This window comes from Cololabis saira, chromosome 15 (genome assembly GCF_033807715.1).
Source record: "Cololabis saira isolate AMF1-May2022 chromosome 15, fColSai1.1, whole genome shotgun sequence".
Classification (NCBI taxonomy): domain Eukaryota; kingdom Metazoa; phylum Chordata; class Actinopteri; order Beloniformes; family Belonidae; genus Cololabis; species Cololabis saira.
Genome location: NC_084601.1, coordinates 7,282,812 through 7,307,751, shown reverse-complemented (window position 1 = coordinate 7,307,751; position 24,940 = coordinate 7,282,812). Strand labels below are relative to the sequence as shown.

At 39.8% G+C, this 24,940-nt stretch overlaps 1 protein-coding gene across 7 annotated transcripts in view; it reads left to right on the top strand.

Moving 5' to 3' along the window:
* Positions 1-24,940, top strand: part of akap9 (A kinase (PRKA) anchor protein 9) — an 89,294-nt gene that overhangs the window by 44,073 nt on the left and 20,281 nt on the right. For 5 of the 7 annotated variants that reach the window (XM_061742361.1, XM_061742363.1, XM_061742365.1 and 2 more), the window contains 11 exons: positions 2,799-2,961; positions 11,363-11,457; positions 12,207-12,324; positions 13,233-13,271; positions 14,170-14,402; positions 15,323-15,442; positions 19,963-20,139; positions 21,293-21,397; positions 21,963-22,115; positions 22,521-22,607; positions 23,055-24,071. In XM_061742361.1, coding sequence (XP_061598345.1) covers positions 2,799-2,961; positions 11,363-11,457; positions 12,207-12,324; positions 13,233-13,271; positions 14,170-14,402; positions 15,323-15,442; positions 19,963-20,139; positions 21,293-21,397; positions 21,963-22,115; positions 22,521-22,607; positions 23,055-24,071 — 2,307 coding nt within the window. The remainder of the gene's footprint in view (positions 1-2,798; positions 2,962-11,362; positions 11,458-12,206; positions 12,325-13,232; positions 13,272-14,169; positions 14,403-15,322; positions 15,443-19,962; positions 20,140-21,292; positions 21,398-21,962; positions 22,116-22,520; positions 22,608-23,054; positions 24,072-24,940) is intronic. The other 2 variants (XM_061742362.1, XM_061742366.1) reach the window with 2 other exon arrangements.

Below are 24,940 nucleotides of genomic sequence, written 5' to 3'. Positions count from 1 at the left end.
GATCGCTCATGTGTATTACCCTCGACTAGCCGGAATGACTGAAGTGTAGCTCAGACCAAGAGGCAACATGTCAGGCCGTTTTAATTGCTTCTTTTGGCAGCAAGAAAAGAATCTGGTTCGACAACTCTGTGTAAGAAGGGTGTGTGTGACGTCTGTGGTTATGTGTGTGTGTGTGTTCAGGGAGTGTCTGTTTCTGGTCCATTTGCAAATCTACCTGGTCTACTGAATTGAAGCCCCACCTTTCTCCACTTTCCCCTCCCACTTTTTTTCTGCACAGTATCCTGCTGTCTCCTTTGAGTGTAGGAAGTGGGGAAAATGTTCTCTTGTAGAAGCTTCAATCTTTCTTGGGAAATCTTCAATTTTGGTTAATTTTTTTTCTTTTTCTTTTCAAGGGATTAGATGAAGTGAGTAAGTTATCCAGCTTGATTAAGTAGGGAAAGGAAGTAAGGAGGAGAGAGCGGGTAAAGGACTCGACCTGAGTGCTGTCACTTCACCCTCAGCTCACTGACTCTCAGACTGAACAAGCGAAGGGGCCCCTGGGAGTCCTCAGAGGTCTGGGTCGCTACAGCGGCACGGTATTGTTAATGAATCTCCAGGGAGAGAGGGAGCAGAGAGCGGAGGGAGAGGAGAGCATATGTGGGGGGGGGTGAGCTCGACTCGGCGGCATGACACTGTTTTCCTGGGAGGAAAGAAGGTCAGAAGAACAGAAGACAGGACTGGGACGCCACAAACACGACATCGACAGGAAATGCTTGAGTTTGTGTTTACACACCTGCTGTTGTCAGACTCAGGAATGGCCTTAAGGACGCAAGACGCATATCTGATTCCCACATGCTGCCAAAGATGACAGTTTCTCTCAGGACTACAAATATCTTCCCCTTTACTGGATTATTTATTTTCCTTCTCAGAGTTCACCTGGAACTTGTTCTACCTCAGTCAGACAGCATGCGATTGATATGACGTGAGCGTCATCCTCTCCAAAGGTGTTTACACTTCCTGTGTGTGTGTGTGCGTGTGTGTTGGTGTGTGCCGGACGCGTAGAGACTGTTGCTTGGAGCCATCCACAACACTGCTCCCCTCGGACTTGATTCTCACTCGTGGTTTGCACATTCAGCTGGATGGATCATGGCAAATCGAAAGCACTTTGGATGAATCCAGAAAAAGCTCAGACGCAAGAGGACGAGATCGGGAGTTGCACCTGTATTAAGTGATTTACCATGGATTCCTACCGCTCTTACTGGAACTCCAGCAGGCAGAGCAGCACGTGGCTGGAGGGGGAGGATAAGGATGTGTACGAGGTGGAATCTCGCGTACCCCTTCCCCGACCCTTCCCGCTTTGCAGCACCTTAAACGCCAAAAACGCCGTGGTGGTTCAGACACAGATCTCCCATGTCAATCACAGGACTAATGGTCACCTTCTTAAGGTTGTATCCAGAATCTCCTTGCCCACTCCTCCATATACAGTAAGTTTAAACCTGTTGATCTACCAATGTGCTTTGTTTAAATTGTCATATTTGAGCCAATACTGTGTCAGTTCACAGGTTCATTTCTCTCTGTTTTCTGTGGTTCAAGTTTACACATGCAGACATGGTGTAGGGTAGATGTCATTCCACGTAGGCGCTCAGCGGCTCAGAGGAGCAGCACCTCTCTCCAATCATTAGTTGAATGATCATATGACTTGGTCTTTATGGCAGGCTCACATTACCACTTCCCTGTTCCTATCAGACCTTTGCTCCGAGAGATATGAAAATCTATGGAAAGTGAGTGTCAGACTGCTGTCGGTTTATCGCACTGTTATGGTTCCCTGGCAGTTTTACAAGGAAAATCTGCCCTCTGTCACCTGAGCAGCAGGGCGTTCATATGCCGATGACGACTGTGTCTTAGTTCTTGGTTGTTCAATCTGAACATAAGCTCATTGTGTTGTTGAAGTTGACTGTGTGGGTTTACAATACTAGCAATTTTATTAAAAGTTTATTTTTTTTTTTTTTTTCACATGAGCTGATTGCAGCCTAGATTTGTATTTATCTTTTGAATATTTTTAGTAAATATTCTAAGTTAAGAAGTCTGGGCTTTAAGTATAATATGCCAAATGTGAGATAGCAAAAACATGTTAATGCACTGCAAAAATTCAAAATCTTACCAGGAATATGTCTTATTTTTAGTTCAAATGTCTCATTTTTAGTCAAAAAAATCTCATTATACTTAAAACAAGAGTCATTACCAGAAAAATAACTTGTCATTTGACAATTTCCACCTGTTTCAAGTAAAAATTTTCACTTGAAATAAGTAGAAAAATCTGCCAGTCGAACAAGATTTATCTTCTCATTACAAGCAAAAAAATCTTGTTCCACTGGCAGATTTTTCTACTTATTTTAAGTGAAAATCTACCAGCGCTTGAAACAGGTGAAAATTGTTGTTTTTTTTCCAGTGCTGAGTCTTGTTTTAAGTGTAATGAGATTTTTTTGACTAAAAATGAGACATTTTAACTAGAAATAAGACAAATATTCTTGTTAAGATTTTGAGTTTTTGCAGTGTGTTTGTGTCAGTTTGGTTAAAAATTAATGAATTCAACAAAATATTAACAGTTAAGTGACTTAGTTCACTTTTTACAATCACACAAAGTTATTTTTTTATTTTTTAATGATAAAACTTTCAATTGTAAAAGCTCAGACCCCCCCCCCCCCCACACACACACACAAACACACACACAAACACACAGACAAACACACACACCCGTATGGTCCATCCACATGTTTCTCCATGTCTGAGATAGTCATGTCTTCTGTATTTTCTCTCAGCTTGAACATGCCCGGATGACCCAGACCGAGCTGATGCGGGAGTCCTTCCGCCACAACCAGGAGATCAGCGAGCTGCTCCGGAAGCAGGAGGAGCTGCAGGAGAGGCTTGCAGAGGAGGCCCGGACCCGGGAGCAGCTGGCTCTGGAGCTCCAGCGAGCAGAGGGTTCGACTCTATTTTAATAGATTTTATTTTACCCACTCATTCATCAAACATGCTTTCTGTGAATTGCGAACATATGAAAGGCATGAAATACGAGATAGATATATTTTTTAGCTCCATTTAGAACAGAAAAGAATAGAACTTTATTGATCTCCCAGAGGAGACATTCAATTGTGCAGAAGCAAACACACACACTCAACGGTTTTTACAAAATACACATGAAAGTATGCCAAGGTATAAAAAAAAGTATATCTTAAAAAAGTAAAAATAAAAATAAGCAATAAATAGCTAAATAATTAAAAAAGAGCAATATAAAATGTAGAAAAATGAGCAATGTACAAGAGAAAATACTAAACCCAAAAAAACGGATAATATATACATGTGCAAAAATACCAGCGAGGTATTTAGAGGGAGAAGGTTATTGCACTTTCAGAGAAACAGGTTATTGCACTCGAGTGGCTAGAGTTGGTTATTATATAGTCTGATGGCTGTCGGGATGAAGGACCTACTTGTCTGTTTTTACTTGATCATGCTCACATCCAGGAGCATGTTTGTAGGATTTATCATAGAAATTCTCTTCACAGCAGCTTCTTTATACAAAGAACTGTAGAGCTCCCATTTCCTCTGTAGACTTGGGAACACTTTTTTGTTTGTTTGTTTAGTTTTTTCCTGTGGAATTAAGTGAAAATGCTTTAGCGCTCATGTTCGGGGGAGGAGGCTGTTCGGGGGAGTGATGGCATCAGCTGTTTCAAAAGGGAGTATAGGAGTGTGAAATCCCCTGGGATGAAAGTTTAGCAGTACCGTAGTCTGTCAGCGTCTTTCAGTTCAAGTAAAAACATTTTATTGCAAGATAATCCGAAGTAAAAAAACGTTTAGCACACCGGATATGCAGAAAGGTGCGTCGGAAGAGGAAAGCTGCAGCCAATTTTAAAAAGAAAACTCCCGCACACCTTCTTCTCAATAATCAATAATGATTTCTGTAAAGCGCTCTGGGTGCCTTGAAGGGCGCTATATAAATCCAAGTCATTATTATTATTAGGGCCCGAGCACTGAAAGTGCGAGGACCCTATTGTATCTGTGATGTTTATTATTATTATTATTATTATTATTATTATTCTCGCCGTAAATAAATTGCCTTTTTGGAGGCCTTAAAATGCTGGAAAACTCACCAAATTTTGCACACGCTTCCAGAGTCGCGTAAAATTACGTATTTTATGGGCGACAGGCATGGGTCCACAAGAATGGGCTCTATAGCGCCACCTATTTTATGTTTTTTGACGAGCCCCACAATATGGTTTGACTTACAGCAAGGACCTTTATGTGAGTATTATATTAGACAAAGAGCTACAAAAAAGTCTTTTGGACCCATGGTCTAAGTTACACAGGAAGTCCGGCATTTTGAACAGAAAATGTCATTTTTCATGAATTCTGATCATTTCTAGGCCTCGTACTTTAACGAACTCCTCCTAGAGATTTTATCGAATTGGCTCACAACTTGGTTTGTACAATCTAGACACATGGCCGACGCTAAATTGCGAAGCTTTTAAGTTTCTGCCAGAGGGCGTGATTGTAGTGATCCGGCGAAGTTTGAGGTCATTTTTAAGCTTCGCCATCAAACATCAATTGGCTGTAATTCAGCAATACATGATTTGATGTGGTCGAAAACGTATGTGCATGATTGTAGGCTGAGCCTGAACCCATCTATGGTGGAATATTCAGGATCGGTTGTAGCGCCACCTGTTGGCACCAGGAATTGTCATGTCTTCTAGTTTGCATCTGTGCTCCAAACGAGATCAGTTTCTTGATCTCAAAGTTGGTCAGATAATAGGTAAGGCATTGACGATGAGTGACAGAGAAAACTGTAAGTTTGTGTCAAAGGGCGTGGCCGTTAGAGGTTGTCAAATTTCGGGGTCTCGCCATGAACATAAAAGTTGTTGTAACTTAAACATAATTGGTCAGAATTAACCCAAAATCAATTCATGTAATCAGGCTTCCATTCTGAACAAGTGGATATGACAATCTTGGATGAACTCCATAGCGCCACCTTTTGGTCAGGTATACATTTTTCATCAAATTATGTGCTGTAATGGCTGTTTCGTTCATCCAATCTTAATCCAATCGACACATATGATTGTCAGTAGGTCCCTTGTTGACCGTGTCGCGTATCGTGGTCGTAATTTGAAAGGAATTGGCATTTTTATGTCACTCTGTATTTCTGGTAAAATATTAATTAAAAATCAGAGATTTTGTGTAAGGAAAATTAAATGGCAGTTTCAGATAGCTTACAACAGGACTAAAAAATCATACACTGGAACATATTATTTTTGAAGAACTCCGTCACTCTAAAAATTAAAAAAATGAACTAATAACATAAAAAGCTATGTCTTTGTCACAAAATGTCAAAATTGACATCCGACTTCATAGATATGTTGTTTACTATAATGAGAAAAAATATCATGTTAATTCCATAAGTCAAAGATACATGAGTGATTTTTAAATAATATTTATGTGTGATCAGGCTGCCTGACATGTTGATCTCTCAGTCTCTCAGCTCCAGCAGCTCCAGCAGAGTGGAGAGGGGAGGGGCTGAGCTCCCGCCGGGCGAAGGTGTTTGGAATGCGTGCGCAGCTCCCCCGGGGGCGGGGGGGTGGGGGTGGGTGGAGGGGGTTGGGGGGGTGGAGTTTGGAATGCGCGCGCAGCTCCCACGGGAGGAGGGGCTGGTGTTCAGCGCGGCCGCCATCTTGGTCAAGGCGCCGCATTGACTGCCTGAGAACATCGGGCGTGGCCGCCATCTTGGATCGGTTTTTTTTTTTTTTTTACTTTATTTAAAAGAATTATCACAAAACAGTATACACGAACAGTATACAAATAAAAAACAGAACATGTGCCAGGGGTGATGTTTGTTATTCAAGAAGATTAAACGTAACACAAGTCTACGGTTTTAAAAGCCTTTTCATTTGTTGATTTTAGGATTAATTTCAAGTAAAGTTCCATTTCTTTCTGGAAAACAAAAAAACAAGGGGTTTTCTTTGAAAATTTACTCTTATGAATATGGAATTTGGCAAGAAATAAAAACAGATTTATCAAAAAGTAACATTTTCCTTCTTTTTTAGAGAAACAATGGAAACCAAAAACAACATTTTCCCAATATAAATTAAAATCTATACCAAAGGAGTCAATAATAAATTTGCTAATATCTGCCCATAGTTTTTTCGAATGAGAGCAAAGCCAAAATAAATGGACAACTGTTTCTGGATGTAAATTACAGAAGGAACAATTTGTATTAATGTCCTTTTTAAATTTCTGCATGTAATGGTTAGCAGGATCATATTTATGTATGATTTTGTAAGAGACATCCTTAACCTTATTTGTGATTAAAAACTTGTTAGGAAGCATCCAAGTTTTTTTCCAATCAATATGATCTGTGAAACGATTCCAATAAACAGTAATATTAGGGGTAGCAACAATATCTTTTTGAAATAAGGCACGTACCCTTTTATTATTATTCTTTTGGGTCAGTGAAAAACATATTTTACCTATTGGGGAGTCAGTTGAGAATGGGACAGTCACATTTCTAGACGAGGAAGTACAACTGTTTTTAAAAAGCATTAAGGTGCCTGATGGAATAGCATTGGCGACAACTGAGAATTCTTCAGGAGTTATTTGAAGACTATGTCGTGATGAAAAGTCTCCGTAAGACAGCACAACTCCTTCCTCATTTAGCAGCGGACTCACCAGCCAGATCCGGTTCTGAAACCAGGTTTAAAAAAAAGGATTTATTTCTAACTAGGATATCTCTATTGTTCCAAATAATATAACGGTCGGGTGAAAAGTTATGCTTATAGATAAGAGTCCATGCAAGGAGGACCTGTTTATGAAATACAGATAACTTAACTGGAATTTTTTCTACATTATAATTACAAGACAGTATGAAATGAAGGCCTCCAAAACGAGAGAAAATATGGTGGGGAATAAAATTCCAGATTGAGGTGGGATTCTTCATAAAATTTTTCGCCCAATTAATTTTAAATGTATTGTTTAAAGTTTTAAAATCCAGGAAATTAAGCCCTCCAGATTCATAAGTATTCATGACTATACTTTTTCTAATGTAATGTATACGATTTTTCCATAGGAAATTAAAAAGCATCTGGTTAACAGTTTTACTAATTTTATTATCTAAATGTAGTGAGATAGCAGCATAAGTTAGTCGAGAAATTCCTTGGATCGGTATCGCTTTGACTCCAGTGCGTTCACTTCTATTGTGGAAGGAGGTGTCTGCATAAGTAAAATAACTATAACTTGCTTAATTTTCAACCGATTTTCACGCAGTTTTCTTTGTTACAAACGGCAGACATGTAGCTACGATACAGGATGCTTGATGTACGTTAAATATGCAGGCTTTCATGCTAAACTACGTTCTGCAGGTAGTCACACTACTGGTTATGCTATTCAGGTATACACACACACACACACACACGCACACACACACACACACACACACACACACACACACACACACACATATATATATATATATATATATACATACACAAACACACACACAATATACACAAAACAAAATACAGTATAGCATATTAATGAATGTATTAATATATTTGAATAACAGACATAACAAACTTAAAAACAAAAAACATAATGGATGACAGCATACAATTGTCATAATGGAGCAAAAAAAAGAAACATTTGGAAGGAGTGTGTGTGTGAGGAATTGTATTTTAGTGTTATAAATGAAATTATATAATAATGCAATCGCTATGATATATAATTTTACAATATAATACAGTCAAAAATATATGAAATGAAGCAACATACAATATAATAATACAATATGCTATATTACTGGGTACGCTAATATGATATAACAACATGTAATATAATATGGTATAATAGATTAATATAATATCATACATTCTGGACCATGAGATACAGCTGTACTGTATGATCGTCGTTCATTTGAGTGATCTGATTTTAACTACTATCCTCTCATCTGTACCGCCATGATTTTCTCTGTATGTGTGTCTCTGTCTTTCTTTCTTTCTTTCTTTCTTTCTTTCTTTCTTTCTTTCTTTCTTTCTTTCTTTCTTTCTTTCTTTCTTTCTTTCTTTCTTTCTTTCTTTCTTTCTTTCTTTCTTTCTTTCTTTCTTTCTTTCTTTCTTTCTTTCTTTCTTTCTTTCTTTCTTTCTTTCTTTCTTTCTTTCTTTCTTTTTATTCTTCTGACGAAAGGAGGTCCTTTTTTGCCCCCCTAAACGGCCCAAAAAGTCATCAAATTTTGCACCAAGCCAGGCCTGGCGATAAATTTGATTTTTATGGTTTGCATTAATGGGCGTGGCCTAACGGCTCAACAGCGCCCCCTAGAAAACCTTTCTCTGCCATAACTTTTGAAAGGTTTGACATAAAGAGTTGTGGGTGGTGTCATGGGACTCGGCATTGAGTCCTTGACCATAATTGGTGAAAATTAGCCCCGCCCCTTCTTCTGATTGGTTGTCCCTATTTCCTGCTATAACTTTTGAATGTTTTGACATAGAGTCGTGGGTGGTGTCATGGGGCTCTGTAATGAGTCCTTGAGCTTCTTTGGCCTTAATTAGCCCCGCCCCTTCTTCTGATTGGTTGTCCCTTTTTACTGCTATAACTTTTGAATGGTTTGACATAGGAAGTCGTAAGTGTCATTTCTGATATGCTTATGGGGGGTGGTGGCCGTGAGTGCGAGGGCCCGTTCATCGCTGCTTGCAGCTTTAATTATTATTATTATTATTATTATTATTATTATCATTATTCTCACCGTTCTCGTGTTTATAAACACGTTTTTATAAACATGAGTACGGTGAGAAGAAGGTGTGCGGGAGTTTTCTTTTTAAAATTATTGCAAGATAACAAATTGACATCATTGAGCTGTTAAGCTTCATAAGACGTCACTATGAAGCACAAATGCTTCATCATGGATGTCGCTGGGAGCAGCAAACTTGCTCCTCTATTCATGTCCGAGCCAGCTGGTCCAGGAGTGACAACTGTTGCCACACATGCCAGACTCAGTCCACTCTCTGTTCTCCTTGGATCTTCATGCTTTGGAAGTTGCTTTGTGCAAAAACCATTTTCTTCATGTTGGCTTTGTTAACAAAGAACAGTGGTGAGTTTATAGCCATTTACAATCTTCCAGTGTTCTTTACAGGGCTTAGATCCTGTTACCGTGTTTGTGTTCAGTAATCCGACAGAGGAGCTGCAAATATTTGCAGATATGAAATAGCCTTATACATTCTATAGATGATCACAGCTGGTGTGAAAGAATATTTTGGCGAGAAGAGTTGCACTTAAAGTTAAATAAGTCTATGTTCAGTGTAACTTAGCCCAAGTGTTCTAAATCACAAATGTGTGCTTTGGTTCTCCTTGGCAAAAGAAGCCTTTTAGCTTTAGAACCTTGGTTTGATCGCAGAAACAGTCTCTAAAATGGAAAGAAATAGCCAGGAAACCCCTAAAGAGTCAAATAAAAGCTATTTATCGCTCCATTTCACGCTTTTCATTAAAAAGAACAGACAAATAAATTATTACAGTAGCTGCAAAGTCAATCTGTCAGTCAATTTGTCAGCAGGATTTGCAGATATATTGGAGGGTAAATACTACACCCATTATGTCATCTTACTCTTGTGTAAAAGAAAACAGCTTTGCCTGTCTGGTCATGCGATGTGCTGCTTCTTTAACTGTCAGGGAGAGTTTGAAGTCTGCTAAGCTGGTATATCTTAGATGTGTTTTTGCATAAATGCAAGTGAGTTAGAGAGAAGCATCACTCCTCCTGTCCAGGTAAATATTCAGGGTGTGGCGGGGGAAAGACTCAACCTTTACAGATCCTCTTTCACTGATGGAACATATTAAATGTCAGTGTTTTCAAAAAGACAGGGTGTCCTAGTATGTTTGAATCAGGTTCTGTGGCTGACAACTGACAACTGACAACTGAGTACTTTAGGGAACGATCACTGCTTAGATAAGTGTTTTCCACTCCTGGCCCTCAGGACTCACTGCCTTGCAAGTTTTAGATTTTTGCCGGCTTCAGTACTCTGGGAAATACTGCTTTAGACAAACGTTATGCAGAACTTTAGTTCCTTCATGCCTTCCAAGTGTCTCCCATCTTCTTCACTCTCAGATGAACCACAAACCAGCAGAAAACATATTCAAAGTCTCGCTTTGCCAGAGTTTTGGAAAAACTTTTCCCATCAATGTTGTCGTTTGTACAGTCCTTTTTTTGTTTTCTTCTGTTGGATTCCATTGTGGAGCATAAATGCTTGCTGACCCGTGACAGAGCAGGACAGTAATGAAGCATTTGATTGTGTTTTCAGCACGGTCCTGTAGTTCATGTCATTCAAAGTGGGTCAAACATTCTCACTTGTCTTCGTCTGCATTTCCGGGGATGCTTGTGCACTTACAGCGAGGCACTTTTACTATCCCAGGAAAACCTGTGCACGTTATCGGTGCCACAAGTTCTGCAGACGGTATTAATCTGACCTGCTGTGTTTAATGCATTCCTGTTTAGTGTTTTAAGATTACACTCAATTCAGCTACATTCAGTAGTAGTTCAGTAGTAGTTTGGACTGCACGCATAAGAAAGAGGTGACATCACACTCTTACATCCAGATAAATGAAAATAGTTCAATTTTTTTGCCCTTACCTATCCACTGGGGAATTAATGCATGTGATTGGAAACTTGGCAAGCATCTCTGCATCTTCATCATTTGATAATATATTATTATTATTACCGTTTTGAAAACTAAAATAAATTAAAAGTCAGAATATCAGTATGTTTGGATTTTTCTGGCAGTTGGGATAAATGTACATGAATGGAGAATATTTTTCTTCATACACGCACACAAACACTCTTCACAAAAGTGTTACGGAGCACCTGTGACTCCTCCTTGCTGCAAGTATCATTAACATGAAACATTAATTGTTTTTTGGCAGCAATAAAGCCTAGCAAATCATCTGCAGTGACCTATTGAAATGAATAATTCAATTCTCAAGTTTTTTATTCTCTGGAAGTGAAACTCTTATGAACAGTTTGCATAGATTACACTCTCTATGACTTCCAGTCACTAATTTACCACTGTGTGAGTCTAGTCATGACTTCTTTTCCACTGAGGACAGAGTGTGCCTGGTGCAAAGCCTTAGTAAATATGGGCCAATATGTCTTTGTTTTCTTTTTAGCTTCTGCATTGTCGGTTACCTTGGATTCTGTATCCTGCTGTTAAGTACTTAGGTGTCTGTATTTAGTGACCTACTGTAGGAACAGTAGCTGGAACTGGATGTAAAAGCTTCACCAAAAGAAAACCCTGATATGGGCATGCATAAGTTACTGTTAACCTTCATAACTGTGGGTTTTTGGTTGTTTTTTTTAACGCAGGTGTCATAGATGGCTACACGGGTGAACGAGCTGCACTGGAGGAGCAGTTGCAGCAGAAGGAAGAGGTCCAGCTGAGCCTGGAGCAGGAGCTGCAGGTGAGGCACAGAGAGAAAGAAACATTACTTGATTGCAGGATTGACACCAGCAGACATGTTCCTTTCTCACCAGAAACATTGACAATATACAGGACTCTCTCAGAAAATTAGAATATTGTGATTTTCTGTAATGCAATTACAAAAACAATTCAATTCAATTCAATTTTATTTACCGGTATATAGCGTCTAATACAACAGATGTTGTCTCTAGACGCTTTCCAGAGACCCAGAACATGAACATAAACTCCCGAGCAATTATTACATAAACAATGGCAGGTAAAAACTCCCCTAGTGGGAGAAAAGCCTTAAGCCAAACAGTAGCAAGGAAAAACTCCCCTTTAGGAACCAAGAAAAATCTAATATCCTATCTCAAAAATTAAAATAATAAAAGGCTTGCAATATTTCAGTTGGTTTGTAATGAATCCAGAATATATGACATTTTTGTTTTTTTAATTGCACTACAGAAAATAAAGAACTTTATCACAATACTCAAATTTTCTGAGACAGTCCTGTAGTTAATTTAACACAACTCTGATGGAGAAGACACACTTCAGAGCTGAAAATAGTCTAATGCAAATAATACATTCTTAAAAAGCTTCAAATAAAAATCAGTTTGTTTGAAGTTGGGAAAGCAGTGATGTCTTGTGAAGAATTAGAACAAAGAAAAATAAAAAGAATGAAAAATACAAAGTCTCAGCAGCCTTAACTTGTACAGTGTGTGACAACATACATGTAAATCCTCTCTGCAGGTTACAAGCAGCCGGCTGCACGAGTTGGAGCAGGACCAACTTCAGATACAGGAAGACCGTGAGCTGCTGTCACGGCAACAGGAGGCCATGAAGGAGGAGGCGGGACCACGTGAGCTCTGTACGTGTCAACACGCTAAAGGAAGGAAAAGAATGGGGATTCTAAGATTATTTACAAATTGTTATTTTATTACAGCTGAAGGGAAAATGTTAAGACAAGGATTTCCTGAAGTGGAAATGTAATTTTAGTGAGGACTCATTTTAATATTTGTGAAGTTTCTTACAGTCAACCACGCAGTTACTCTAGCATAAACTTGGCCCCTTGAATGTTTCTTTTTCTCATTTCGAGCTTTAGTGTGAATATTGTATTAAAACAAGGTCATGTGCATTTTAAAGGTTATTTGATTCTTGATCCAATGTAAAACATTAACCTCAAGATGGTTAGTTTCATTTTTAAAGCGCACACTAGTTGTGTATCTGTTCAACAAAAACCGACGGTATGCACTTCTGGTGAGTCCTTGATTAACTACACATTCCAGTTTTACATTGTTCAATATTGAATTCTTTTATGAGCTGTAATTAAACTGCATCTTTAGTTGTGGCAATAAAAACCCAGGGTTGAAAATTGAAGGAAAAATGAATATACTGAAGGATTTTTCCTCATAACAAATCTTAGTCAACTCTGCGGCTTATCTACATTAATTTAACACCTGCAAGTCTTTAAAGCTTGAGCACTCTATCCTCTGATTAACCAGTATATGTCAACCATTTTATTATAAATCCAGTGTTTGCTGATAAAAGGTTGAGTATTACTATTAAGGAATATCTTCTAAATCTCTTTCAGGAACCTGTTTTCTGTTTTATTATTCTCTCTTAAGGCTGGAGCATTTACTGCGAAACAGAGAAAAGCACGTTCTTTCCATCTTCACCTCTTTTCCATTCTTTTATCAAAGAGTTCTGCTGTTCATGACAAAAAAACAAAAAAAACAAGAGCATGTTAAATTGCTGTGCTTTCTCATTCTCCTGTAGGCCTAGTTGAAGCTGCAATGGTTGCAGCACCTGAAGCAGGTGTGTCCACTTTGAGCATGGCTCCTGGCTCATATCTCTATGTTCTTGTCTAGCTACGTGACCGTGCGTCTTTAAAACCCTAATCCAGCAACTCACCAACAAAGCTTGACGCTTGCTTGCTATGGCCTCACACTTATCACAATCACTAACCTGAACTTAGGCTTTTCATTTTGACCTTCTTTTTTTTTTCTTCCCCCATCCTGGTTTGTCTTTTCTTAAATGTCCTGGTTTTAATGTCGGTGCTGATTTTTAGCATGATGGAAATTTAACCTTCAGACAGTTGTATGTAGCCATTACTTCCTGATCACCAATTGTTTATTCTCCTGTCAATGTTCACATGTTGTCATTTTTACCTGTTTATGCTCCGTTTTTCTCCTGAGCGGGATGATTGGCTGTTCAGGAAGTCTTCTCCCCCGCCTGTTAAAGCTTTTTTAGGCATGGGTGTTGCAATGTCTGGAGTGTCTATGTGCCCCATCTGTCATTTGCACTCTGTCACCCTGTTACTTTTGCACTAACCAAGAGGGATTTGATCCTTGATAAAGAGGTGTGGGTCGTTCACTGGTGGCACGGAGTCCTAATGATGGGGGATCACGTTTGGTAACGGTGCTATTTGGGAAGTTGACTGAGATGCACGAAGAGTCTGTTGCTAGCCATTTATTCAGTCGATGTGTTTATAAAATTCACTCCGGTTTAATAAAATTGCAAGATTTTCACAAAGAAAGGTTTTGCAAAGGATGATCGATCTTTAAGCCATAGTTCCTCAGTCTGATCCCATGGTGCACAGACTCTTCAGTTTCATCTCAGCATCATGTCCTCATGGCCAGAATCAAACTGGATCGATTCATTAACAGTGTTGCTGATTTTCCCTCCACCCTGCATCCTTTGTGATGACCTGCAGACCTGCTGGATGAGACAGAGAAGCTGATGAAGGAGAAGGTAGACGTGCAGCGGCAGGCGGAAAAGGAGAACTCTGACCTCCTGAAGCAGGTGAAGCTGCTGGAGGCCGAGCTGGAGGAGCAGGTCAACAGGGTGATTGAGCTGGAGCACGCCCGGATGACGGAGAACGGAGACCTCCAACAGCAGATTCAAGCCCAGGAGAAGCAGCTGGAGAAGAACAGGAAGTTTCTCGACGTAAGTGACGAATAAAATGCCTCGAATGTTGTGGCACAGTTGCAAATATCGTCAAAAATGTTAACAAGAGGGTTGGGAAGGGTCCTTCAAACAACTTAATGTGGTGTCGACATGGACTGATCCATGCTCAATCTCAGTTATAACATCTTGCATTGTATCTAGTTCTGATCATTTTTGACATTTGTGGAAAAAAACCTTCTTATTGCTGCTTGCTGCATTTAATATGATTAAAATTACTATGTTGTCACATGAATCTGAAGGGTTTGGAGCAGGTAATTAGGGCCCGAGCACTGACAGTGCGAAGGCCCTATTGTATCTGTAGGAATTTTTCTCATTCTCGTTTTTGTTTTTATCCTTGTTTTTCTTCCGACGAAATGAGGGCCTTTTTGCCCCCCTAAACGTGCCCCAAAAGTCACCAAATTTTGCATGCAAGCCAGGCCTGGCGAAAAATTTGATATTTAATGGTTTGCATGAATGGGCGTGGCCTAATGACTCAACAGCACCCAATAGAAAACTTTGTGCCTCAAGCCCCACAATATGGTTTGACGTACATGCACGAAAAGCGGTACACACCTGTATGATGGCGCAACTTAAAGAAAAGTCTCTTGGTGGCATGGCCGAAACCGAACAGGAAGTTGGCCATTTTGAATTAATCGTGTAATTTTGGCGAAATTTATGCCATTCCTTAGGTAGTTAATACGGCCCGAACCGTAACGTGCACCCAGGTGTGTTATACATCAAAATCAATGACAAGGGCTGCAGCCACTGAAATGTGTACAGGTTTTTTCATTTTTACTTACTTCAACGTAAGTTATTTTTAAAAATCCCCCCCCCCCCCCCAAAAAAAGAAAAGGTTAGTGTTTCATTTGTGTCACATAGATAGTCAGTTTTTTCTAAAATCCGTGTTTTTCTGCTTCCAGGAGCAAGCTGTGGACCGAGAACACGAGAGGGACTTCTTCCAGCAGGAGATTCAGAAACTGGAGCAGGAGCTGAAGAGTCCGCAGAAGCATCAGATCAACTCCGAGCAAAGGAATCGAGAGGTAACAGGAGGAGGCTTTTCTCTGCCGTGAAATTGGATATTCAGATTTTGAATTTTGCAACAGTTGTTTGTCAGCCAGCGAACAAAAAACCTTCTCCAATTACAGGTGCTCCCATGAAAAATGATAACAAACATTTGGGAGTGTCTTCCAGGTGAAAGGGACAGAAACAGTGTACTTTGGAAGTTGTATAATTGTTGGTTTACATTTCCGTGATAATCCAATACATGTGAATACGGTGTGAAGCTGAAATAAGATGCTAGCGAGACAGTTTGAACTCTTTTGGTCAAAAAACATTGAGGTGTTGAGATTTTTGTGCAAATGCAGTGTTTTGATTGTGTTTTTCAATAATACGTGCTCAGAGGGGATGTTAACCTAATCGCTCAACAGCAGCTGTCCATATAATGTTTTATACCTATAGACTCTTGACTAGTCGCCACTATCGGCTCGTCTTGTTCTGGAGCAGTAATCTCCTAAATCTTTCTTTCAGCCTCAGCTGGCGGCTGTTCTCAGTTTTCAGCAATGCTGCTCAGCCAGAACCAAACAGACGTTTACATTTAGAAATCAAGGTTAGCAGCTATCTGGTGAACAGAGCAGAGAAATATTTCCATCAGGAATTGTTGGAGAGCCTGCTGGACACAAAATACACAACACAATGTTCTGATATGTTCTCCATATAACTTTTTGAAAAAGAGATGTTTCTTTACCTTTTTCTGTTTGGTTTTTGTTTTATTAACACACAATTTGTTAATATAACAAGGGCTTAAAGGAATATCAGTGATGTGGTTTGTCAGAATACCACAGAGTTTAATTACCAGGTCTCCTTTCAGTACAGTCAGTACTGTCAGTACAGAAACCAGTTTTACAGGGCTGGAGCAAGTTGGGCGACTCTACTCTACCCTTCTTTCTTTGTTCATAAAAAGTCAGTACTTTTTGTGTAACTTATATGCAATTATATGCAATTCCCACCAGATCACATTATTGTCACGTGAAACTGGATAATTAAACTCTTTAGAGGAGAGGTTGATGGACATTTGATGGTGTTGGAACAAAATATGTCCTCAACAAAATAGCAGAATATTAATTTTAATGTACATCATTTCTTTTAATTAGTCGTAGGTGTACTGAAATTGTCTCTATGAAGACCACTTCTGCGTTTCTAAAATTTAAAGGAAATGAAAGGTAATGTACAGCTGTGCAGAAAGCTGAGTGATGTTTTACAATAAACAGCAAACCTTGAGACATTTTGCATCATGGATAACATCCTCTTTATGATCCCATTCAGCAATCAGTACCAGTCACAAACTCAGGTACATTTGTAACAGTTAAAGTCTAAAAACGTCACACCTGAAACTTCATCCTTGTTGTATGTAAGCATTCTGTTGATAATATTATTTTTTAATTAAGAAGAAAAATTTTCTTGAAAGTGATGCCTGTAAAGTCAAACAGATCATTCTGTTGTTGTGTTCGTGCATGTCAGCAATTTTGTGAAGAAAAGGCCCTTTCAGAACAAAACGCAGAGGCTGCAGAATCAGTAACTGTCAGATTTGTCTTCACGCGTTGTATATTTGTGGTTCTGTTTGGCCTCTGGCCATCATCTGTCCTCCAGCTCACTCTGGACACGGAAAAATATCATTCTGACCAGAACTGTTGACTGATTACAGCACAGTTCGGTTTAAAGTGGTGTAACTTGCCATCAAACTAATTTCCAGTAAAGACACTAAAATGGGTCGTTTTACATTGTGTAAACTAAATGAACAGAATCAGCTTAGAAGATTAAACTTGCCAAGATTTGGTTTTATTTTATTTCAATAATGTCAAGAGGTATGAATATCACTTCATCACCTTTAGTGTTTCATATTCCCCTGCCTTCACTGCTTCATGTTTAACCCAAATGAGCTCCATAGAGATGGTTAGATACGTTTTTTTAGAGTTAGATAAATGTATGATTTCAGCTTTGATTAATTCCATAGTTGACTTTCAGTTTTCTGGCTTCCTCGTGCTTCGTACCTTTGCTTGTACTTTACAGTTACACCCTGAAGTGAAAATCTACCGTATCTGTAATCTCCACAGGCTCCTGTAGCATTTTCATCACTAAGCGCTTTTTCTTCCTTTGCTTCCCTTCTCACCTTTTTAACGCTCCATCCTGTGAACCATTATGCCCTCGCCTTCTTTCACCCATGGCTATTGCAGGTGGATGGAGTAACCTCTAAGGTACTGCTTCTAGTTTCATGCAGAACTAAAAACAAATCTCCTGAGAGCCTTTTGTGCACTTTAACAATCCCGCCCTCGCATCTTATTTAGTCCCTCTTTTTTCCCTCCTCTGGTTTGTTTTTGTTTTCCGCTGTGTGTGCCACGAAACCTTACTGTGCTCCATCCTGTCGTCTGTCAATCTGCTCCAGGATGAAATTCAAAAGACAAAAAAATCAATAGTTCTCTTGGCCTGAGTCTAAATCAGTGTTAAACAAGCTAGTTCCTCAGGTCCAAGCTTGCTTCGTTTGCTTGTCAAACACCATACCCTCTTTCTTCCCTTTGGGAACTAAATCGTAAGTTTTAAGAACCTTAACTTTCAAATCAAACATTGTTATTCACAAATTCTGGAGCCTACTTTCACGCAGCATGTCATTTAGACGCCACCTTCAGTGTTCACCAAAGAATTGTATATAATTGTCCGAAAAACTAAGAAGGTCTTAAGGCTGAATTATGCTTCTGCGTCAAAATGACGCCGTGCCTACGGCGTGTGGTTTGGATCGACGCAGAGGACACGCCGTCACCTGCGCCGTCACTGACGTGCACCTCCTGAAAATTGTAACTACGCGTCGAGGAGACGCCGTCCACACGCAGACGGAGAGGGCTGTGATTGGTTCGTTTGAAAGCGAAGCATTTCCGGTTTCCGGTTTGAATCAGTAGTGAACTTCCAGGGCTCTTTTCTTCGTTTATATGTGATTTTTTTTGTTTTTGTTTTTTGCACAATAGTTGTCCTTATCTCTTTGATTTACTGTGACCGGAAAAAGTCGGATAAACCATTCAGAAAAAGATCGCTAACTAGCGGTCGCGGGGGGTACTGCACCGCGACCAAATGAAGAGACGGAGAAGTCCGAAGGGTTCAGCACGGCGTCACGGCTGCGGCGTGTGCTCTGCGTTGGTGTGACGCAGAAGCATATTTCAGCCTTTATGCACCTTCTTTTTTTCTGTTAATTAATTAATCAATCAATCAATCAATCAATCAAATTTTATTTATATAGCACCTTTCATCCAGGTACATGAAATACAAAGTGCTTAACATTTTGACTGAAAAATAAGCATAATAAAAACAAAATAAAAACTGGGAGACCAATGCACACTGACATACAATATAGTTAATTAAAATTAAATAATGATAAAAGTTCAAGAATTAAGGCTAAAAAAGAATCAGTTCACAAGAATAAAATATAATAATAATAAAAACATTACAAGAAATAGAAAAATAAATAAAACAAATACCTCTAAAAAATGTTAAACAGAATAAAACTATAAAATTTGATGCTACATAAAAGCCAGACCAAAGAGATGAGTTTTTAGTCTTAGTTTTTATTATGTTTTTATAAGTATGATTTAGTTTTTATAAGTATGATATTCAATTTTATGTTAACTATAGGTGGAGGCACCTGATAAGCTCTTTTGAGTTTTCGCCTCTTCCTGCACTTTAATTTGTAAAGTTGGTAATTTTATTTGTGTAATGTTTAATTGTGCAAATAAATAAATCTAAATCTAGTCTCCGTTTAAAAAATGTCCACATTTCCAGCTCCTCTCAGATCCTCCGGCTGTTCTGCAGTTTTGGAGCATAGTGGCTAAAAGCAGCATCACCAAATGTTTTAGTTCTACTCTGTGGGAACAGCTAAAAAGGAAGACATTGGACAGAAATTCTTCCACAAATAAGCTGCATACTTGAACCTGTTTGATCAGTTATGTTTAAAAGAGTCTGTCTTGTGATGGAGTAGTAATCATATTTAATGGTGGTAAGGTTTGTTTAGTTTCCCTTCCGTTGTGTTATCATCCTGGTTTTCTGTTATATTTGGTCAGTTTTCTGACCAAATGAAGGACTCTTTGTTCTTTGCTCAGAAGCCGTTTACTATGCACATTTAGATTTTTGTAATAAAAACACATGAATGTGATTCCTGGTTTATCCCCCCCAGCTTCCCTCCTGTGTCTGTTGACATTTCTTCTTCCTCATCATTCATCTGCTCATCTTCTCACGTCTCTCAGGTGGATCAGTTACTTGTCTGTTGCTCCTGGATTGTCTAACACTTGTGGTTTGTTTCACCCAGAGGGAAACCTCCGTCTCCCCTCTTTTGCTGCTCCTCTTTTCATCACCCCGCCGCCCCCCCCCAGGTGGATCAGCTGACTCCCCCTGCTAGCTGCACATGTACCAGCCACACTGTAGCCAACGGTGTATGAGAGCAGATCTGGTTAAACGACCACCTCTATCCCACCCCCCCCCCCTCTCTCCCGTCGTTCCTCACTGCCTCTCGTCTCCCGCCCAGGTGGAGCAGCTCAGCTCCCAGCTGAGGGAGAAGGCGGATTGGTGCAGTGAGCTGCTGCTCAGCTCCGAGCAGCTGCGTCGTGAGTTGGGAGAGCGAGACGAAGAGATTGACAAGCTGGAGAGCCGCATCCGCGAGCTGGAGCAGGCCCTGCTGTCCAGCACCGAGTCCCTGGAGAAGGTGAGAGGAGGGGAGAGGGGGAAGAGGGAGATGACGGTTGCCCTGGAGACCAAAGCAGAGAGAAAGCGTTTTGAACAATAGCTGCAGAGCATGACAGAGGGCGGGTGTGTGTGTGTGTGTGTGTGTGTGTGTGTGTGTGTGTGTGTGTGTGTTTGAGAGAACATGTAGATGAGGTGACAGCCAAAAGGAGGAATGGGAAGAGGGCTGGGACATGCAGAGAAGAAGAACAATGTGTGGGTGGCTCTACTTCAGCCACCCCAGCAGAATGCTTTGGCTGATAAAAACTGATTTATGGGCGGCGCCGGCCCACGGCTGCAGCTTCAGGCACCTGTCTACCCACGTCTTATGTAGTTGGTTTGTCTGTCTTCTTTGGACGGGCTGTGCTGAAATTTAGTTCGTTGTGCCGGGACGCCGGTGTTCTGCCAATTTCTGCTACCTGCCGAGAAATGCTACTTTGTGGTTCTGCGCATGCGCACAATCGATTTTCAAAGTTTGATTGGCACGTCAATCATTTCTTGCACCATGTAAAATGGATAATATGGGATGTTGAGTATCTGATCCTTCAAAATACACTACCCATGACATGAATTGCATTACACTTTGTGAACATTATACAATAAAGAGGGAAAAAAAAACAAATTCTATCGCTTTATTTGATATTCATTCAGTCATTCTCCTTTATTTAGACAGGCAGGTCATTCATAACACATTTATTTTTTAAATTAAATTTTAAATTTTTTAAATTATTATTTACAATGACGGCCTGGCAAGAGACAAGGGCCACTTGGGGGGAAAGGAAGTGGTTTAGGGAGTAAAACACGGTAAAAATGTAGCTCTACAAAGGTAGAAAACCATTAGGGAGCATTTTTTGGCAAAGCAGCAAGAATGGCAGAACACCGGCTCAATGACAAATGAGGAATCTTGAATCTTTATGGCAAATAACTGTTAAGATTCCCCCCCCCAGTGTTCTTAGATAGCTGTGGGAAGAGGATCGAAAATGTTTTTCAGTGCTGCTGATTATGAACATCCATTGTACCTCGAGTCCTTGAAGGTTGCAAGAAGCTTTCATTTTCTGCTTTTCTGCGCATGATAAAAAATAAATAAATAACTGCTGCTGAGCAAAACAGTTTTTTCTTTTATGTGTTTGTTGCAGGTTGATAAAAGAAAGCAGCATGCGTCCATCACTGAGGCAGGACACTCCACACTGGAGACTCAGTTACAGACGGAAAGAGAAGCTCTGGAGCGGAAGGAGAAAGAGGTAGTTGGCTCCTCAGTTTGTGCTCCGAGGGAGAATACCTATCTAATATCACTTTTTGTGTTTTACCTGTTTCTAGGACCTTTTTCTCAGAAGTTGCGAAATATTTCCCTGAGGCTGATGTTTCCTAAATTGAATGACTTTGACTCAACTGTGTCATATCTGTCAACAGCCCTTAATTTTTAAGATTCGAACTTGCACTTGTTGCATTAAGAACTTTAATGCCAGTAATTGTTTGTATTGGAGCTTTAAGATACTAAAGGAAGTAAAAGTGCAATATAGGAGAAAGAGAAGTTAATCTTCCAGTCACGTGTTTCTATTTCAGTGTACTTTCTTAATTTAAGGAAATAAGGTGAACACATTTAGAGAAAAATATACAAATAAGTCATTATCTCATACATTTTATTTTATTTTAGCCCAAAATTACACTACGTTTTGTGGATTAATATTACGCCTCCAGCCGTGGTTGTTGCCAATGCATAAAAAGTTGCAACCTCTAATAAAATCCAGCTTCCTTCTGGGGAAAAAAAACCGTATGTGATCAGTATGTAACTTTTTGTTTTGTCAGATCTGTAACCTGGAGGAGCAGCTGGAGCAGTTCAGAGAGGAGCTGGAGAACAAGAGCGAGGAGGTGCAGCAGCTTCACATGCAGCTGGAGATCCAGCGGAAGGAGATGAGCAGCCAGCAGCAATACCTAGAAACCAGGGACAGCATGCTCCAGGTACAAGGACCACACACCAGTCACATATTATTCATATTGTTTCAATCAGACCTTTGTAATATAGCTGTCTTTATTTGATACATTTTATATTTAATTTGTTGTGTTCAACACAAGCTTAAACTTGAACATGGCTGCTTGTAATCTTAAATGGGTTATAGATATATGGGTCTTTTTCATACAATATCAAAAGATCTGCTCATAAAATACAGAGAAAAAAGATCTTTGCTCCAAGGTGATTTTATTTTGGATATTCTTAAACTTTTTCCCACCATTTTGCTATGCAAAGCTACCTGCTGCTGTCAAACCCTTGTTCTCTTCTCAGCCTAAATGATCAGTCGTCCAGCACAAGGCTGACTGTGAGCGTGTTTATTAATAGCCGTTACGTTATAATCTCTGACTTTTAAGGTGATGGAGGAGAAGGACAGAGAAATAGCTGTTCTTAATGAACAGATCTCTAAGCTTCAACACACGGAAACAGCCTTTGATAACAAGGTAACGCAATATGCGTATGCGAAATAGAACCTGGTCTATTTCCAATACACATATCTCCGTGGACGTGCATCAGTGTGTGTGTTCTCCGAGTAGCCTTTTATTTTAGTGTTTCTTGTTCTTCATTGGGACCCCTTTTTTTGTTTGTGGTTGGGTTTTCTTTGTTGGTTTGGTTTGCGTATTTGATCCAAAGCGTTGTTTTTTTGTCGTGAGGTGGTAATTTGCTCATATGATGTGGTTTGATAAACGTCTGAGTCCCTATAAACTGTTTACAGTCTGCAGTAATTGTTAAAAAATGATAAAAATAGGAAGAAATCTCTATAATTTCAGATCCAGACTCATTCTCAGTCGAGCAGGGGCTCAGATGTTTAATTAAATAGTGGGACATCCATGGTTTTGTTAAGTCCAACATCTTTAAGATGTATTGATGATTATTTTTTTATTTAATAGGACATTGACGAGAGAGATGAGCTGATTAAAGACCTGGAGTCTCAAGTGGAGTGCCTGCAGAGCGAACAAGAGCGATTAAAGAGAAATAAGGAAGAAGAACTTGACCAGCTGAATGCAGTCATTGAGAAACTCCAACAGGAACTTGCCAATATTGAGCAAAAACAGGTTGCAGAGGAAGATGAAGATGCTAAAGATGAGCCAGAAAGCAGCACAGTGGGGCCCAGTAAAGAAGAGTACAATGAAATGAAGCGGAGGATGGACCAAGCCCATAACGAGATCCACACGCTGAAAACAGAGCACAGCAAGCTGCTGGGGACGTACCTGCGCTTGAAAGAGGGCACGGAAGCCTTAGCGGAGAGTGAAAGACTAGACACCTCAGATCTGGAAGAAGCTCTTAGAGAGAAAACTGCAGGTGTCGTGGTCTTGCAGGCGCAAGTACAAGCTCTGGAGCAGAGCGCGGCGTCCAGAATGGAGGAGCTGGGGAGCAGAATCCAAGAGCTTGAAACCTTGGTGAATGAAAAGAACTCTGAAATTAATCACTGTAAGCTCCTCGTAGAGCAAAGTCAAAGTCATGCAGATGATCTCCAGCGCAAGGTCTCTCGTCTGGAGGAGAATCTGAGGGAGAAATTGGCCGAGGGGCTAGTAATGCAAGCCACTCAGGAGGCCTTCCAGCAGCAACAGAAGCAGGCTAAGACACCGAAACCAGAGCAGGAGGCACCGAGACAAGCTGAGCCACATGTTCACGGGTTTAGTGATGTCCTAATACCCCAAATGGATTTCAGTGGGATGGGTGAAGTAAAACAAGCGCCCACAGGGAAGGTGCTTCATCTCACGCAGAAGCTCCGGGATCTGGAGGCGGGACTCAGCGGGATGCAGAAAGACCAGGAGCTGCAGAAGCAGCTGCTCTGCAGCTCCGAGGAGGAGGTGCTGGAGTACGAGAGGAGGCTGGCTGGGCTCATGGATCTGCTCAGTCAGATGAAGACCGGGACGTCCCAGAGGACACCGGGGTCTGTGGAGGTGAGAGTTTGGTCAACAAGTGTTGAAGGAAAGCTCCGTCAGAAAATACACATCCTAACACATAAATCCATTGTTAAATAACCAGTTTATATATATATATATATATATATATATATATATATATATATATATATATATATATATATATATATATGTATATATATATATATATATATATATATCTTTATTTAAACTCGAAAACCATTGAGGGCGAGCCCTCATTTACAATGACGTCGAGCAATACAAAAGTAAAAACAAAAAAAACAATGAGTTTTCAGTTAACATCCAGCTTAAGGTCATGTTCAGAAACGCATATTGCGTATTGCACATACAATGCAGTATACAGGACTGTCTCAGAAAATTAGAATATTGTGATAAAGTTCTTTATTTTCTGTAATGCAATAAAAAAAACAAAAATGTCATACATTCTGGATTCATTATAAATCAACTGAAATATTGCAAGCCTTTTATTATTTTAATATTGCTGATTATGGCTTATAGTTTAAGATTAAGATTCCCAGAATATTCTAATTTTTTGAGATAGGATATTTGAGTTTTCTTAAGCTGTAAGCCATGATCAGCAATATTAAAACAATAAAAGGCTTGCAATATTTCAGTTGATTTGTAATGAATCCAGAATGTATTGCATTACAGAAAATCACAATATTCTAATTTTCTGAGACAGTCCTGTATAGTGTACATTGTTTACTTGCTGATGATAGATGGTAAACTACAAAAGTGATTGTACTCTGATCCCGCCACAGGCTGTGGCTGCATTCTGCTGCAGTGGCACATCACACTATGGGATATATTATGGAGTTTCTGGACATACGCTGCTATTTCTTGCATACGGGAAATCGTGCGCTCGC